This window comes from Cuculus canorus, chromosome 12, assembly GCF_017976375.1.
Source record: "Cuculus canorus isolate bCucCan1 chromosome 12, bCucCan1.pri, whole genome shotgun sequence".
NCBI classification, from domain to species: domain Eukaryota; kingdom Metazoa; phylum Chordata; class Aves; order Cuculiformes; family Cuculidae; genus Cuculus; species Cuculus canorus.
In genome coordinates this window covers 276,910-291,340 of record NC_071412.1, presented here as the reverse complement: position 1 = coordinate 291,340, position 14,431 = coordinate 276,910, and the positions used below count along the sequence as shown (strand labels likewise).

General features: G+C 48.0%; 1 protein-coding gene across 10 annotated transcripts in view; it reads left to right on the top strand.

Annotated features, from left to right (window-relative positions):
• PPIP5K1 (diphosphoinositol pentakisphosphate kinase 1) overlaps window positions 1-14,431 on the top strand; it is a 56,164-nt gene that overhangs the window by 22,434 nt on the left and 19,299 nt on the right. For all 10 annotated transcript variants that reach the window (XM_054077294.1, XM_054077295.1, XM_054077296.1 and 7 more), the window contains exons 17-26: window positions 931-1,052; window positions 1,787-1,969; window positions 2,851-2,992; window positions 4,031-4,254; window positions 5,254-5,381; window positions 5,852-5,966; window positions 7,492-7,599; window positions 8,852-8,968; window positions 9,290-9,433; window positions 10,502-10,592. In XM_054077294.1, the coding sequence (XP_053933269.1) occupies window positions 931-1,052; window positions 1,787-1,969; window positions 2,851-2,992; window positions 4,031-4,254; window positions 5,254-5,381; window positions 5,852-5,966; window positions 7,492-7,599; window positions 8,852-8,968; window positions 9,290-9,433; window positions 10,502-10,592 (1,374 nt within the window). The remainder of the gene's footprint in view (window positions 1-930; window positions 1,053-1,786; window positions 1,970-2,850; window positions 2,993-4,030; window positions 4,255-5,253; window positions 5,382-5,851; window positions 5,967-7,491; window positions 7,600-8,851; window positions 8,969-9,289; window positions 9,434-10,501; window positions 10,593-14,431) is intronic.

Genomic DNA, 14,431 nt, shown 5'->3' with positions numbered 1-14,431 from the left:
GCCTCCTCCATACCCGGTGAGCAGCGAGTGGCTGCCCTCTTGCTCACAGCAGAGTTTGGTCTGAGTGTATACCTGAGTGTATACAAGTTGACCTCAGTCCTTCTGACCATCGCTTTGGGGACTTCCGCTTCGCCACTTCATTCACAGAGAAGGAGAGCTCTAGTTTTGCAGCAAGATGCTGTGTTCCTGGGTAGCAATTGGCTCATGGCTGAGTTCTGGCTGGTGCCTGCTCTTGTCTAGCAGGACGTTTCTCTGAATTATGAGCTTGGAGCTGGGACCAGTGAGTATTGTGTCCAGTTCTGGAATTCTCAACATAGGAAGGATATGGAACTGTTGGAACGGGACCAGAGGAGGGCTACAAGGATGATCCGAGGGCTGGAGCACCTCCCCTATGAGGACAGTTTGAGAGAGTTGGGGTTGTTCAGCCTGGAGAAGAGAAGGCTCCGAGGAGACCTTACAGCGACCTTCCAGCACCTGAAAGTTCTACAAGAACGCTGGGGAAGGACATTTTACAAAGGCCTGGAGTGATAATGGCTTTAAATTGGAGAGGGGCAGATTTAGACTAGACATAAGGAGGAAATTCTTCACAATGAGGGTGATGAGGCACTGGCCCAGGTTGCCTAGGGAAGTTGTGGCTGCCCCATCCTTGATGTTCAAGGCCAGGTTGGATGGGCCTTGAGCAGCCTGATGTAGTGGGAGATGTCCCTGCCCATGGCAGGGGGGTTGGAATTAGGTGATCTTTAAGGTCTCTTCTGACTCAAACCATTACATTATTCTGTGATTTTGGAGCAGCCTAAATGCTGGCGATGGAAGTGCTTAATTCTCTACATAACTTTGTCCTACAATAACATTTCTTGTCTAAAGCAGTATATTCAGCTGATAGTTTCACAACTGTCAGAATATTGATTTTGAGTTTCTTCTCTATTCCAGGTGATTATGCTGGTTTCCCTGGATGTGGCTTGCTCAGGCTGCACAGTACCTACCGTCATGATCTCAAGATCTATGCCTCAGATGAGGGACGAGTTCAGATGACAGCAGCAGCTTTTGCAAAGGTCCTTCCTCTCTTTGGGCATGTGTTAGTTACGCTAGGTTCATCTTAAAGGATGCCAGCTCTAAAGGCAAACAGCTGCTAGGGAGGGAAGAGCTGTCCTAGGAGCTTCCCTGTCTCTGTTGGGAGGATGGTGGCATGCTCTGCTAAGGGCAAGTGTGTGGGATGGGACTAAAAGTCTGGTGTAGCTGAACATGTATGTATCCATTACTATCCTGTACAGGATAGTAGTCTGCCCAGAGAAGGAGTTATTTACACAGTCAGAGCACATCAAACCTTTTGCTGAATGTTAGTTGCCTACAAAGTGAGTGTTTCTTGGATGGCTGCCCAGGCAGAGAGATTATTTCTTGACTGCTGGATTTAGAAGGGGAATGAGGGGAGAGGACTGAGGAGAAGACAGGCTCACCTGCAATTGGAACTTGAGTCAAGGAGAATCCTGTGTTGACCTTAGCTGTCCTTCAGAGCCCCTACTTATCAACATTTTCCAGCAAACTGAGTTGGCTGCTCAGCAATTGCCTGGACAAACCTGGGGCTGCTGTGGGCAGAGCGGGACTTCTGCCTTGAGCGGCTCTAGGAGCCTGGCAGAGGCGCTGGTGACAGGAGTTGCTGCTGCTGTAAAACCGCTCATCAAGGACAGTTGAGATTTCCCTCCAGTGGATGGAAGACTGGCCATAAAAGCCCAGAAATGTGTGTTGCTTGGGTTGCACGTAGCTGAAATTACATCCCTTGTGTTTTTAGGGTCTGCTGGCCCTGGAAGGAGAGCTGACCCCCATCCTGGTGCAAATGGTGAAAAGCGCCAATATGAATGGTCTCCTGGACAGTGACAGCGATTCCCTGAGCAGCTGTCAACACAGAGTGAAGGCACGACTGCATGAAATCATGCAGAAGGATGCAGAGTTCTGTGAAGAGGATTATGAAAAGGTAAAGCACCTGTGTGGCTTTGCTTACTTCCTGTATCTGGAAGGAGAAAGAGCTCTGGTGATTCGACGTGAAGCCTGCTGGTATGCAAACGGTAGTTTGGTTAGTCTGAGATGGTCAAAATTACAGGCTGTAAACAGCGTTTAGGAAAGGAAAGGGCAGGTTAATTGTCCCTTTCCTTCTCCAAGTGAAACTCCCCGGTGTTGTTCCACTGTCGAGGATCATCATGGGACCTTCCTCTCCCTTCAGAGGTCTCAGTGCATTTTATTCTTGTGGCTATGCTGAAAGAAGAGTTACTGTGCTTTGCTTCATGCTGCCTAGAACAATCCCAGTTGTTGTGGACAGGGAGTACACCTTGCCAGGTTCTAGGTCTGTGTTCTGTGCATGTGTGAACAGATCTCCTGGATATAAACCCTTTGTGGTCCTGTCAATGCCTGGTAACTGCAGAATAGAGAGCACTGGCTACATCCAGCACAGCAACTAATTAAATTGCTAGAGCTGCTTCTCCAACAGGTCCCCAAAAGACTATTTTTCCCAGATTCTGAGATCTGATTACCAAGAGTGAAATCCGTTACCTTGCCTCTAAGAATTACTTCAAATTTCCATGAAGCCCTTGTGCTCAAGCAGAGCAGCAGAGTGAGACAAGAGCGGATGCTGTAGGTGGAGAGGGAGTCTAATCCAATAGGAGCAGTCGTTTGCTTCCAGTGAGTTCAGGCCTGAGGAAGGTTTTAAAACAGGTGTAACTACCCCTAGGAATGGGCCAGCTTAAGGTCAGCTGGGAGTACAACTTCAGTACCTAACCAGAAAGCAGTACAGCTCTAAAAGGCTGGCACTACGTGTTCCCAGTGTGTAAAGACACTAACTGGTCTCTTCTGGTCTCTCAGCTAGCGCCCACAGGCAGTGCCTCTCTGCTCAACTCCATGACATTCATCCAGAACCCAGTAGAGGTCTGCAACCAGGTTTTCACCCTGATTGAGAACCTCACCTCCCAGATAAAAAAACGTCTGGAAGATCCAAAATCTGCAGGTGAGCATCTGAACTAGAAAGGGTCTGGGCGGGTTAATTTGTTGTTACATCCTTAGAGTTTTAAACACCACTATGATTTATGCTTGTCTATAGCAAAGAAATTCTGAAGCGAAGTTCTGTATGTGCTGTTGATGTAGAAGGGTTCTATTCCACTTTCAGCTGCTGTTTAGGAGAGCTGTAATGTGAACGCAGTGATATGCACATCTTGGGTTTGGAGTGGGTGTCAGCAGCAGCCATGTAGCCTGGAGAGGTATCCTGGAGCTTCTCAAGCATTTCCTTGAGAGGAGCTCAAGGCAATAAGCAGTGAGTTTTTCAACCATGATTTGCTTGTCTATTAAGAGTACAAAAGCTTTAAAAAGGCATGTGGGACATTTCACATGATTTATGGCAGATGTGAGCCAATAGGCAAGCAGCTTCACTTTCCTCAGGTATTTCGGAAGTAGCTTATTGCTTCTTGTTAAAACTCTGTGCAGTGAATTTGCTGGTTTTTTACAGGCTAAGATTCCTGTGGGTGACATCATAATCAGAGCCCTTCTGTGTTATAGAGTCAGAATCATAGAATAGTTTGGGTTGGAAGAGACCTTAAAGCCCATCCAGTCCCAACCCCCCTGCCATGGGCAGGGACACCTCCCACTGGCTCAGGCTGCCCAAGGCCCCATCCAACCTGGTCTTGAACACCTCCAGGGATGGGGCAGCCACAACTTTCCTGGGCAACCTGGGCCAGTGCCTCACCACACTCATGGTGAAGAATTTCCTCCTCATGTCTAGTCTAAATCTCCCCTCTCCAATTTAAAGCCATTGCCCCTCATCATATCACTCCATGCCTTTGTAAAAAGTCCCTCCCCAGCTTTTTTGTAGCCCCTTCGGGCACTGGAAGGTCGCTATAAGGTCTCCTTGGAGCCTTCGCTTCTCCAGGCTGAACAACCCCAATTCTCAGCCTGTCTCCCCAGGTGTTGAGAGCTCAGTCACAGCTGTCAAGTGAAGTATATGCAGAAGTAGTCAGGATGTGAATGTGGTTGGGTGTTCTCTGCTCTTTAGATCTGCAGCTGTACCACAGTGAGACTTTAGAGCTGATGCTGCAACGCTGGAGTAAGCTGGAGCGAGATTTCCGCATGAAGAATGGGCGCTACGACATCAGCAAGATCCCTGATATCTATGACTGCATCAAGTATGATGTACAGCACAACTGTGCACTGAAACTGGAAGGCACAGCTGAACTCTTCAAACTCTCCAAAGCCCTGGCAGATGTAATCATACCCCAGGTATAGCCAGTCTGGCCCATGTGACAATATCTGTAGTATCAGTTTCCAACCCTTTCCTGGTCCGTTTGTTCTCTATTCTCTTGCATGTTAACTCTCAAGGCAGCATATTGCAGGTATTTCTCAGAGATATCAGTGTTTGGTTAAGGCCAGAACCGTTTATGACTCTAGATGTGGCAGGTCTGGCTTCCCGCATGAGTATTCTGACAACGTGGAAAAGCTGATGCAGAAGCGTTTCCATGTTCATTATAGTTCCTATAGCATGGTTTTGAGCTGCATGTGCCTGTATAGCAACATTGCGTTGTCTGCATATGAGATTGTACACAGGAAGAGGGATTTCTGTGTGGAAGTGAAGGCTTGTTCTGCTAGTTTGTTACCCTTGTCACACTACAACTTGTTCAATTTACAAGGTTGGCTTGCTTCTCACAAAGTTTATGCCTGTGAGCATGGGAGCAGAAAGAAGGGCCACAGGCAAAGGGGCACTGTACTTTCCTGTTCTGTCCCACTTCTGGCAGAAGTGTTTTGTTTATATGGGATGAGCTTCTACCAGCAAGGTCCAGCTGTGCTTTTGCCTGTGTAGAGCAGAAGTGGTCTCCTAAACTTTTTCATAGTGTCTCTACTGAGGTGTGGTTTGGCGGTTTCCAGCATAGCACTTCTAGTTCTGTCATTTCAAGTAGTAATTGCTGGATTAACGCTTATGCCAGCTCAGGGTATAAGTTCATGTGTCATGAGAGGAGGTGCCCTGATGGTGCTTGTACCCCTCAGCTGTTGGAAGAATACTGACAGACATGTCTAGGCAGACTGGGATTCCTGGAGGAGCCTCTGTCCTCTGTTACCCTCTGCAATGCGTGGGGGAAAAAAAAGCAGAAAGGTGTTGAGTGATGTTTGTCCTTGCTTAACTGTAGTGGTGATTGCAGGCAGGGCTGTTGAAGTCCAGGTCTTTTCATGTGGGAATGTGGCAAAGAACCAGGGCTCAAGGATATCTTTGTTTTGTTCCTGCAGGAATATGGGATTAATAAGGAGGAAAAACTGGAGATTGCTATTGGCTTTTGTCTTCCTCTCATTAAAAAGATCCAGTTGGACCTACAAAGAACCCATGAAGATGAGTCTGTCAACAAACTACATCCCTTGTAAGAATTGTGCTGCATGCAATGGGGAGGGCAGCTTTGAAGCAGGGTGGAAACCACACCAGAAGAGTGTACTGGTGTGGAAGGAGGCGCTCAACACACACGAAGGACGCACTAAGAGGGAGGCATGTTGGCGCTCCTAAAACGAGAAATGGAAAGGCACGTTGAAACTGCTGAGTGGGAGCATGGTACCACAGAAGCTTAAACCCCCTGTAGCTAGATAGTGGTGCCTTCGTCCCTGTCTCTGCAAGAGGTGAGGGCTCATACGATGAGGGCACCTCTGCCCCACTGTGTGTCCCCATTAGGATACCATAAAACTTTCGGCCTCCGTGCCCAGTGCTGTCTCTGTTTGTTCTGTGCCTGCTGCCCTTTGACAGTTCCCAGTGTGGGGTTATTTACCCAGTTAAGCATGCCGAGGTGCTGCTGTATGGTAGGTGGCAGATTATGGTAACGCTCCACTGACTTTCGCTTAGGTACTCAAGAGGAGTTCTGTCACCAGGTCGCCACGTCCGGACACGACTCTACTTCACCAGTGAGAGCCATGTGCACTCTCTGCTGAGTATCTTCCGCTATGGGGGGCTCTTGGATGTAAGTGTCCCAGCAGTGCTCACAGCGTAGGCCTCCCTGCTTTTCCTAGTGTCCCTTTCCAAGGGGATCAGGGTAGGGCAGTAGGTTGCCCTTGTAGCCACTTCCCCCAGTAATGATGTGTGTCGATGGCCTGTGTCCAGCTCTGTCTCTGCTGTGTTTGCATGCCGCAGATTCCTGCCTTTTGGGCGTGCGGAGGGATTGTTCTTCCTCAGCCCAGCCCTGCCTGCCTTGCTCATACAGAGGCGTGTGTGTTTCCTCTGAGAGCTGTCCTGCTGGTTTTCACATGGGCAGACCGCTTAGCTGTGTAGGAGGAGAGCAGTGTGAGGCAACGGGGATGAGGGAATTTCTCTCTTCCTGCTTCCTTCAACCCTTTGTTTCAAGAGCTTGGCCCTGTTATGTAGTGACTTTCTGTCAATCCTAAATCAAGAAAATCACTTTGCTCACAGAGGAAGTGACTTGGGATTGCCAGTGCAGAGGAGCTGCTCTCTGCCAGGCTGGGTTAGCAGGTGTGATTTCTGATGTCTGTGGAAGCCCAGTGTATCCATAGGCTGTGATCATGCAAGTCTCCCTGAATCGCATGCTGAAGACGCTACTTTATTCCCCGACTTGAATGCTGGAGGATGCTGTGTTGCCAGCACAGGGGTATTAGGCTGCATCTAGGTTCATTTCATAGAATCATAGGATCAATGGTTTGCGTTGGAAGGGACCTTAAAGATCATCTAATTCCAACTTCCCTGTGAGGGCAGGGACACCTGCCACTGGACCAGGCTGCCCAAGGCCCATCCAACCTTGAACACCTCCAGGGATGGGGCAGCCACAACTTCCCTGGGCAACCTGTTCCAGTTTCTCACCACCCTCATTGTACTGGTGGAGTTCATTTCACGTCCACCGAGGTGGTGAAATGCTCCACAGCAGTGTGAGGGGAACTTCAGGTACAACCATTCCTAGCCATGGGTGGGCTGCCCTACCCTATGGAGCTCCAGTGCGGCTCCATAGACTTTCACAGAATCACAGAATCACAAGGTTGGAAAGGACCCATTGGATCATCGAGTCCAACCATTCCTAGCACTCCCTAAACCATTCAGCATTTCCATTCAGCATCGTGTAAAAGCAGCTTCACTTGGTCCCTTATTTCACACAAGTTCATCCCTTCTGCTTTTTTGTGGTTCCTCAAATCCACTCCGTTCTGTAGGCTGCTGTTTGGAAATGGCCATGTTTGGGAAGCTGTGGTGGGGTTTGCTTTTCTTCGCTTGGCTTGCCATAGGGACCTCGCAGCTAGATGTGCTGGGATCTCCATGTTGGTTATGTGGGTAGCTGTAGCATCCCCCTGTGCCGTGGCTCCTTACGTAAGTGCCCTGTCCTCATTGCAAGGTCACCTCTCTCCATGCAAGTTAAGCAAGGTGTTTTTTGTGCTGACGACGTTGTTATCTTGTGGAGAGACAAAGTCTCTCAGACCCATTTCACTGAGCGCTGCAAGGTGTCTGCTGTTGCTTATTCCATGTGACTGTTTATGTGTATATATCAGGAAAACAAAGACCAGCAGTGGAAGAGAGCCATGGACTATTTGGGTGCTATCTCAGAGCTGAACTACATGACCCAGATTGTTATCATGCTCTACGAGGACAACAACAAGGTGAGGGATATAGCTGTAGGATGAAATCCTTCCTGCTGTGGCACAGGGCACGGTCCGGAGAGATGAGTTTGGCTGGGAAGTTTGTAAACTGAACTCTCTCGGCTTGTGAATAATGATGGAGGGATCATTAACACAACTGCTAGGTTTTGTGTTCAGGTGGGAGGCAGTGACCCGGTTAATGCTTGTTCCGTGTGAATTTAATGAACCCTGAGCAGTAACACCAAATCTAAGTAATCAACGCTGTATTTCCTAAAGGAAAGTAATTTGATGTTTCTTAATATTACCTACAAATGGGCAGTAGGAAAAAAACCACCAAAAACTATTTATACTTGGAAATTTTTTTCCCAAACACTTTTGAAAATATCCAGAAATTCCACATTTGTAAACTTCTTTTCTTTTAAAACTGTAAGGTATGGGAATATATACCGATATCTCCAGGCAGTAAAAGCAATCACTTAAAAGACAGCTGAAATGTGGGGGCTGGTGGTGATGACCATGAGTGGGTTTGGCAGTGAGTCGCACCCACCAAATTGTGGGTCCTGTGGGTCAGGTCCTGTGCTGCCGGGTGCTGCGGTGGGTGAGGGGAGCAGTCCCTTCACTCCACACGCCGTAGAGGTAGAGCTGTGTATTCACACAGCTGATGGGGGAGGTCTGATGGTAAAAGTGAAATATTTCCTAGCACTGTTTGTTAAAAACACCCCAAAACTCTGAACAGACCTCTTAGGAGTGACGTAAAGCTGCCAGCAAGGAGGGATGGTGAAACATTTCGTGCCGGATACTGCAAAAGCTCTTCCCTTAAAAGAAAAATTAATAATAGAGACAGTTACTTAAATCTTGGAGCAGCCCAATTAAAGGTCCAAGAGGGAAGCAATCTCCCTGCCCCAGTGTGTGCTGGTTTTGCAACAGGAGTAGACTGGAAGGGAGTAGACTGGAAGGGGCTGTGGTTTAGGTTTGTGCATGTATACATACAAACGGCCTGATTCTGGTTTGGTCGTCTGGTGGCTGCTATCACAAAATAACAACTTGAATGCCTCGGCTTTGTGCTAATGAGGGTTGTCCTTTTGGATGAGACAAACCCAGAGCCATTCTGTTCGTGGCTTCTTGTTGCTTCTGCTTTCCTTCCAAATGGAGACGCTTGGAGATGCGGGCTGCACCAGAACGGCAGAGCGGCCCAGCTCCAGACCTTGGCCTGTGCTTGATAGCAGCGCTAAGTTTTATTGATTTACTTATTCCGTGTGCATCGCATTTGCAGGACCCGTCTTCAGAAGAGCGTTTCCATGTGGAGCTGCATTTCAGCCCTGGTGTGAAAGGCTGTGAGGAAGACAGAAACGTGCCCACGGGGTTTGGCTTTCGTCCTGCCTCAGCGGAGGTGAGCACACTGCCTGGGCATGGGCTGCCCTGCCGGCTGGGGATGTGGCAAGCGCAGACGCCTTGGTGAGCGTGCTGCTCTGCCAGGCTCTGCTGCCACATCTCCCATCTCCAGCAGCAAGTTTTCCTCTGGCCTTTCTCTTGTGCCTGGGGGGCTGTTAGTGGGTTGTGGTCCCTGCCTGACTCTGAGAGTTGGTCAGGACAGTCTTTAATGCTGGTGTCCTGAGATGAGCAGAGCCGGGAGATCCATGGCTGTAGTCAGGGCCTGGGCAGTGCTTGTGAAGGCCATGTGTCTGTATGTGTCAATGTTTCCTTACTGCAGAATGAGGACAAGAAGGCAGACCAAGGCAGCCTGGAAGACCTCTCCAAAGAAAAGGCCATCGAAAGGTCTCCGCAGCCTTCTGAGCCAGTCAGCATCCAGCGAAGATCTCCGCTGATCAGGAACCGGAAGACTGGGTCCATGGAGGTAACAATGTGATGGGCACCCTTAGTTGTTCTAATGAAGCTCTTATGCCGGGTTTTGTTTTCCTGGCATTCCTTTTAATGTGCCAGGGTTTGAGACGATTCCTGGAAAGGATCTGCATATGTTAAAAAGAGATTTTGGGGAGGCAGACCTCCCAAACTCATCCTCATTGTAGAAGGACAGGGGGAACGCAGGTTAGAGAAATTGATGAGGAAGAGCAAGTAAGAAAATGCTTGCAAAACACAAGAATTATTAATATTTGGTTTACATGCTCAATGTAACCAGCTATGAGATGGTGTGCAACCTCTTCAGCTGGTTGTGGTGACATCTTTGCCTTATGTTACATTCCAGCCTTTGCCTCTTACAGTTCAACTCCACATTTCTTATTCTCATCTCCCATCTAAGATCCCATGCAAATCAGAGGTCCGTGCTAACCAGTGGGTTTGTTGCAGAGAACTGTGCCATTCATTGATCCGCTAAAGTAACAACTATTTTTACTGTTCTTCCTTCTCTTTTTCAGGGCTGTTGTGTGTCATAAGGTTGGCTTTGCAGTCAGTAGGTGCCTGGCACCTTCAAACTGCTCTAGAAATTGCCCCTCTATTTGGAAGGGTTTCACAGGCATTTTTTCTCTTTTCTGGATTGGTGAAAGGAGGAAGTTAGGGCTTGAGGGATTTGTTAGCTGGCTTCCATCTGTGTCACTCTAATGTAATCTTTGCATGCAGCACTTGGGATCTTTGTAACAGGCACCTACTAAATTAAAGGGAATATACTTTTCTTCTGCTAAAGAAGAGAATTTGTGTCCCAGTGATCCCAGCAAGTGTCTTGGGAGATGAGGAGCTCAGTCAGTTCTCACTTCAGAAATCTCCCCTATTCCACAACCCAACATAAACTTGAAATGAACTTTCAGCATGCCTTGTCACAATCGTAGCATATGAGTTCCTTTATACTTCTTGAAAATTGTGATTTTAAGGAAGGGACATACTTTTCTTTACCTTCAGTTAGTGTGTAAAGGCTTTTGAGACCAGTGGGTAACTTAGAGCGCGCCACTGATTATACTGTCTGTCTTTGCAGGTGCTATCTGAGTCTTCTTCCAAATCAGGAGGTTATCGCCTCTTCAGCACTTATTCCAGGCAATCTTCTGAGATGAAGCAAAGTGGCTTAGGTACTGTACTTGACCTGTCACCACCTACTAACCTGTACCGCTGTGTGTCCTTGAGCATCTGTCTGTCTCCACGTGTACACCTGGCTTCAGTTCCTTGTCTATCTCTCTGTGTTTATGTCTTCTTGCAGTGTTACTGTTTATACCACTATAGAGACTATCTTATTGTATTTCCTTTTGTGTGTGGTCTTCTTCTTCAGCTTCTAGCAATCCAAGATGCACTTTTCATCCTTTATGGTGTGGGAGCGACAGAGCAAGCTGTGCACTTTTAGTCTGGCCTTCTGGTTCCATGTTGTTACCATTTGTTGTACCATTTCTGAACTTAGTAGAAAGAGATGATTTCATTTGACACTTAGCATACTTTCTGTTCCACAAAGCTGCTCTTCATGTCAGACTACAATATTTCTACCTTTGCTTCATAAATACCTTGTGTGGAACAGGTCTGCCATCTGCAGCGGTGTTTGGCCACTCTCTTATTGAGCTGCAAGCCCTTCTTAAAGAATGGTTAGCCATTCTTTGCGTGATTGTCAGTAGAAGAGAATATTTTGGGGCACTCAGTGGTCTCTAGCTGTCCTTGAGAGTACCATTCACTGTCATCCTAACCTAAACCATGTCTTAGTAGTTGAAATCCCTCCTGAAATGTTTTTGCTAAAGCAAGATTTCTCTGGAAACTGAAAAAGCTGTCTTTGCTATCGTGAGGTTCAAAGACTTCTGTAAAACCTAGATCTTGCAGATGACTAACAAGCACCAAGAGGTGGAAATGTCCAAGCTATGCTACTTTCTTTTCCATTTTTGCGTTATGGCATGACTGTAGATTTGCAGCAGTTCTGACTCAATCAGTTCTTTACTGTGTTGTGTGGACACCCGCAGTCGAGAGGCTTCTGGAAGTCCTGATCGTTTCTTTGTCACTTTTGAATGAGCTGCTGCTTTGGAAGCTAATTCTTACCAAGGAAAGGGAATTTTCTTCAGGGTGGTTAGGAATTATCCTTGGAGTCTGCCAGCTGTGCTCCCAGCCAGCTGGAAGAAATGAAGAAGGAATGGCTGATGCATATTTTTCACATACAGGCACAATAGCCTTGGCCATAGCAGATTTTGCGTGTGCTATTCCATCTGGTGCATCTGCTTCCTTCTGCCTTTCACAGACCACAGGCAGCATTAAGTCAGTTCCCACAGACTGCCTGGCTCAGCCTTGAGGAAACCTGGGGTTGTTCTGTGAATCCATGTGGATCGGTATGAGACTTTCTGAAGTGCACCTGCTTGGAGAATTACTGAGTCCGTCAAATGCTCCATGCAAACCACCTTTACTGTTTGGATGTCTGAGTAGCAGGAGACATGTCCTCTGTTCTCTGGAAAGCAGATACTGCAGCCTTTTTCAGGTTTCCAAGAAATGTCTGTTCTGGCAATAGGGAGGAACACTACTCAGCTGGACCCTCGTAGAGGGCTACTTTTCCTTGACAGCAAAATTTGAAATGTGGTCCCAGCAGGTTTAGCTTCAGGTTCTTGCTTGACTTACCGTACTAGGAAGCCTGCGATGGTCACTGTCCCAGCTGTGAGCTCTGCAGAGACAAAACTCTGAGAGGGAATTGATAGCCCTGGTCCGTGACAGTAAACCTCTAGCTGGGTTCCCAGCCCAGCTGTCACTCTCTGTAGAGCCTCATAGCAGCAAGTGCAGAGGGGCTGGACAGGAGAGACCTGCGGTGCTGCAATAGCTTGCACAGTCCCTGCACGTCTGTGTTTCTGTGAATTGCTCTCAACCTGGAAACTGTTATGAGTAATGCCTCTTTACCTGTAAGAGTCAAGCCCTTCAAGGAAACTTCCTGGTTTCTGTCCTGCTTGTTTTGTAGAAGTCTCATTTCTTCCCACTTTAGGGTCTGAAATGTGCTCCCTCTGGGCCAGTAACTCAGACCTCATGGGAGGTTGAGCTTTGGCTTTAGTATTTGCCTCGGCAGTGGTGCTGTGAGAGGGTTCGTTCAGATACCGCCTGCTGCTTTTGAGCTTATCTGAAGGTGAGCCTGTCTCTTGTTGCCTGACCTTGTCAGCGGTGGGCTGTCATTTTTACTAAAATTTAAGAAATGCCTTTTTGGAAAAGGGGCGGCTGTTGCTGGATTTGTCTGTGCGAAGTAGTGCTTTGGAGTCCTGCTTTTCCAGGCAGGAACAAGCGCGTTGCTGTGGATTGTCTGCAGTAGTATTCATGCTCCCAGCTGAAGAAGCCTAAGGAGCTGCCGGTCCCCTTCCTTGCTTGCAAGAACACTTCAGAACAGGGTTGCTGTTTGAGCAGTAGAGGTGGGTACGAAGTGTTGTGCGAAAACTCACGTTCCTGTAGGGAAACACAAGATGCTTGTTTTTTAAACACCTGAAACATTGAATGTACATCTGAAAATTAAATACGCAAACAAGATCAAGCGTATACAATACTTCCTGCAAGTGTTGCTGCATCTTAAATCCCAGTGGCTGCTGTACCACCATGCTCTTTAGGCTGCTTGCAAACGTGTATGTGCATTCACTTTGGCTACAGAGGTCTCTCGTTGTTCATGGTAGACAATTGCTGTTGTCCATAGAGTCATCTTTGTAAATCCTCTTCCACCTTAAGTGCGCAGCAGAAGCACTGGAGTGTGCTCAGCTTAGTGATCAGTGGCAAGAGGTTACTCAGGATAAACAGTCAGGAAAAACTGTTCCATTTCTGTCTACCAGTGGATGAGTCTGTTGGTTTTGTTGTCTGCGTGTGTAAGCCATGGAAATGGCAGTTGGGAGCAGCAGCCTTGCTGCTGCTTGGCAAAATTTTGTTGGCGCTCTGACAGATCCCAGTTGATGCTGAGTCAGCACTGAGCTCCGCTTTAAGGCATCAGGAAGAAATTTTCTGGGACTTGTGTATCGGTCACCTACAGGCCCAAATCCTTTGTCCATTTGCCCAAGGACACGTTTGTGCTAGTCTGTCCTGTGGGAATCTGCCAGTGGGGTCACAGTGGTGGAGCAGTTTCAGTTCAGTGTGTAGGAAAGCTCATTCAGTGCTCCCACACCGTTCCCAGGAGCAGGTTTGGTCAGTGTAGACTGAGTTGACACAGGAGTAACTGAAAGCTCAGGATCTGTGTGTTTTCCCCAGAGAGTCTCTGGCTAAAAACAAGCTTTGCACGGAAAGAGCTGGAGTCCTGAAGAGCAAGGAGCGGACATGAGGCAGCAATGCGTTCTTACACTGAAGAAGGCCAAAGGCATGCTTTGTTGGCTTGGGCCAGCAGGACACGGCCGTCAGGCTGAGAGATTTGGCTCTAATGAGTGAGGAGCCCCGTGGGCCTGGACTGGGCTCCCCAGTGCGTGAAGGGAGTGAGTGTCGTGGGTGTAGGGGGCAGTGGAGGTGGATGGGGCTGCAACACACGACCTGTGAGGAGACGCTGGGAGAGCAGGTCTTGTTCAGATTGGAACCTGTGGGGCATGGGGACCTTTGTGCTGTTCAGGCTCTTAAGTGGGATGGTACAGAGAAGTCGGAGATGGATCATCCCCCAGGGCATGTGGTGATAGGATGGGAACCAGCAGACACAAGCTGCAGCATGGGAGGTTTCAGTGAGCTAGGAGGAACAAAGTTTTTGCTATCAGTGTGCCAGGTATTGGAGGAAGACCCAGAAAGGTTGTGAAATCTCTGGTCTTGGAGGTGTTCAGAACTTGACTGGACAAACCTTTGCAAGCTGATCCAACTTGGCCCTGCTGGGACGTTGGGAAAGAAGCCTACAGAGGTGGCTTCCAACCTAAATCATGCTATGATGCTATATTTTAGAATCAAGAGCTGCTTGTCATAAAGAAGGCTCTTTTTTTCAACAGTAGTAACAGTTGCACTGTTCCAGTTAAATACC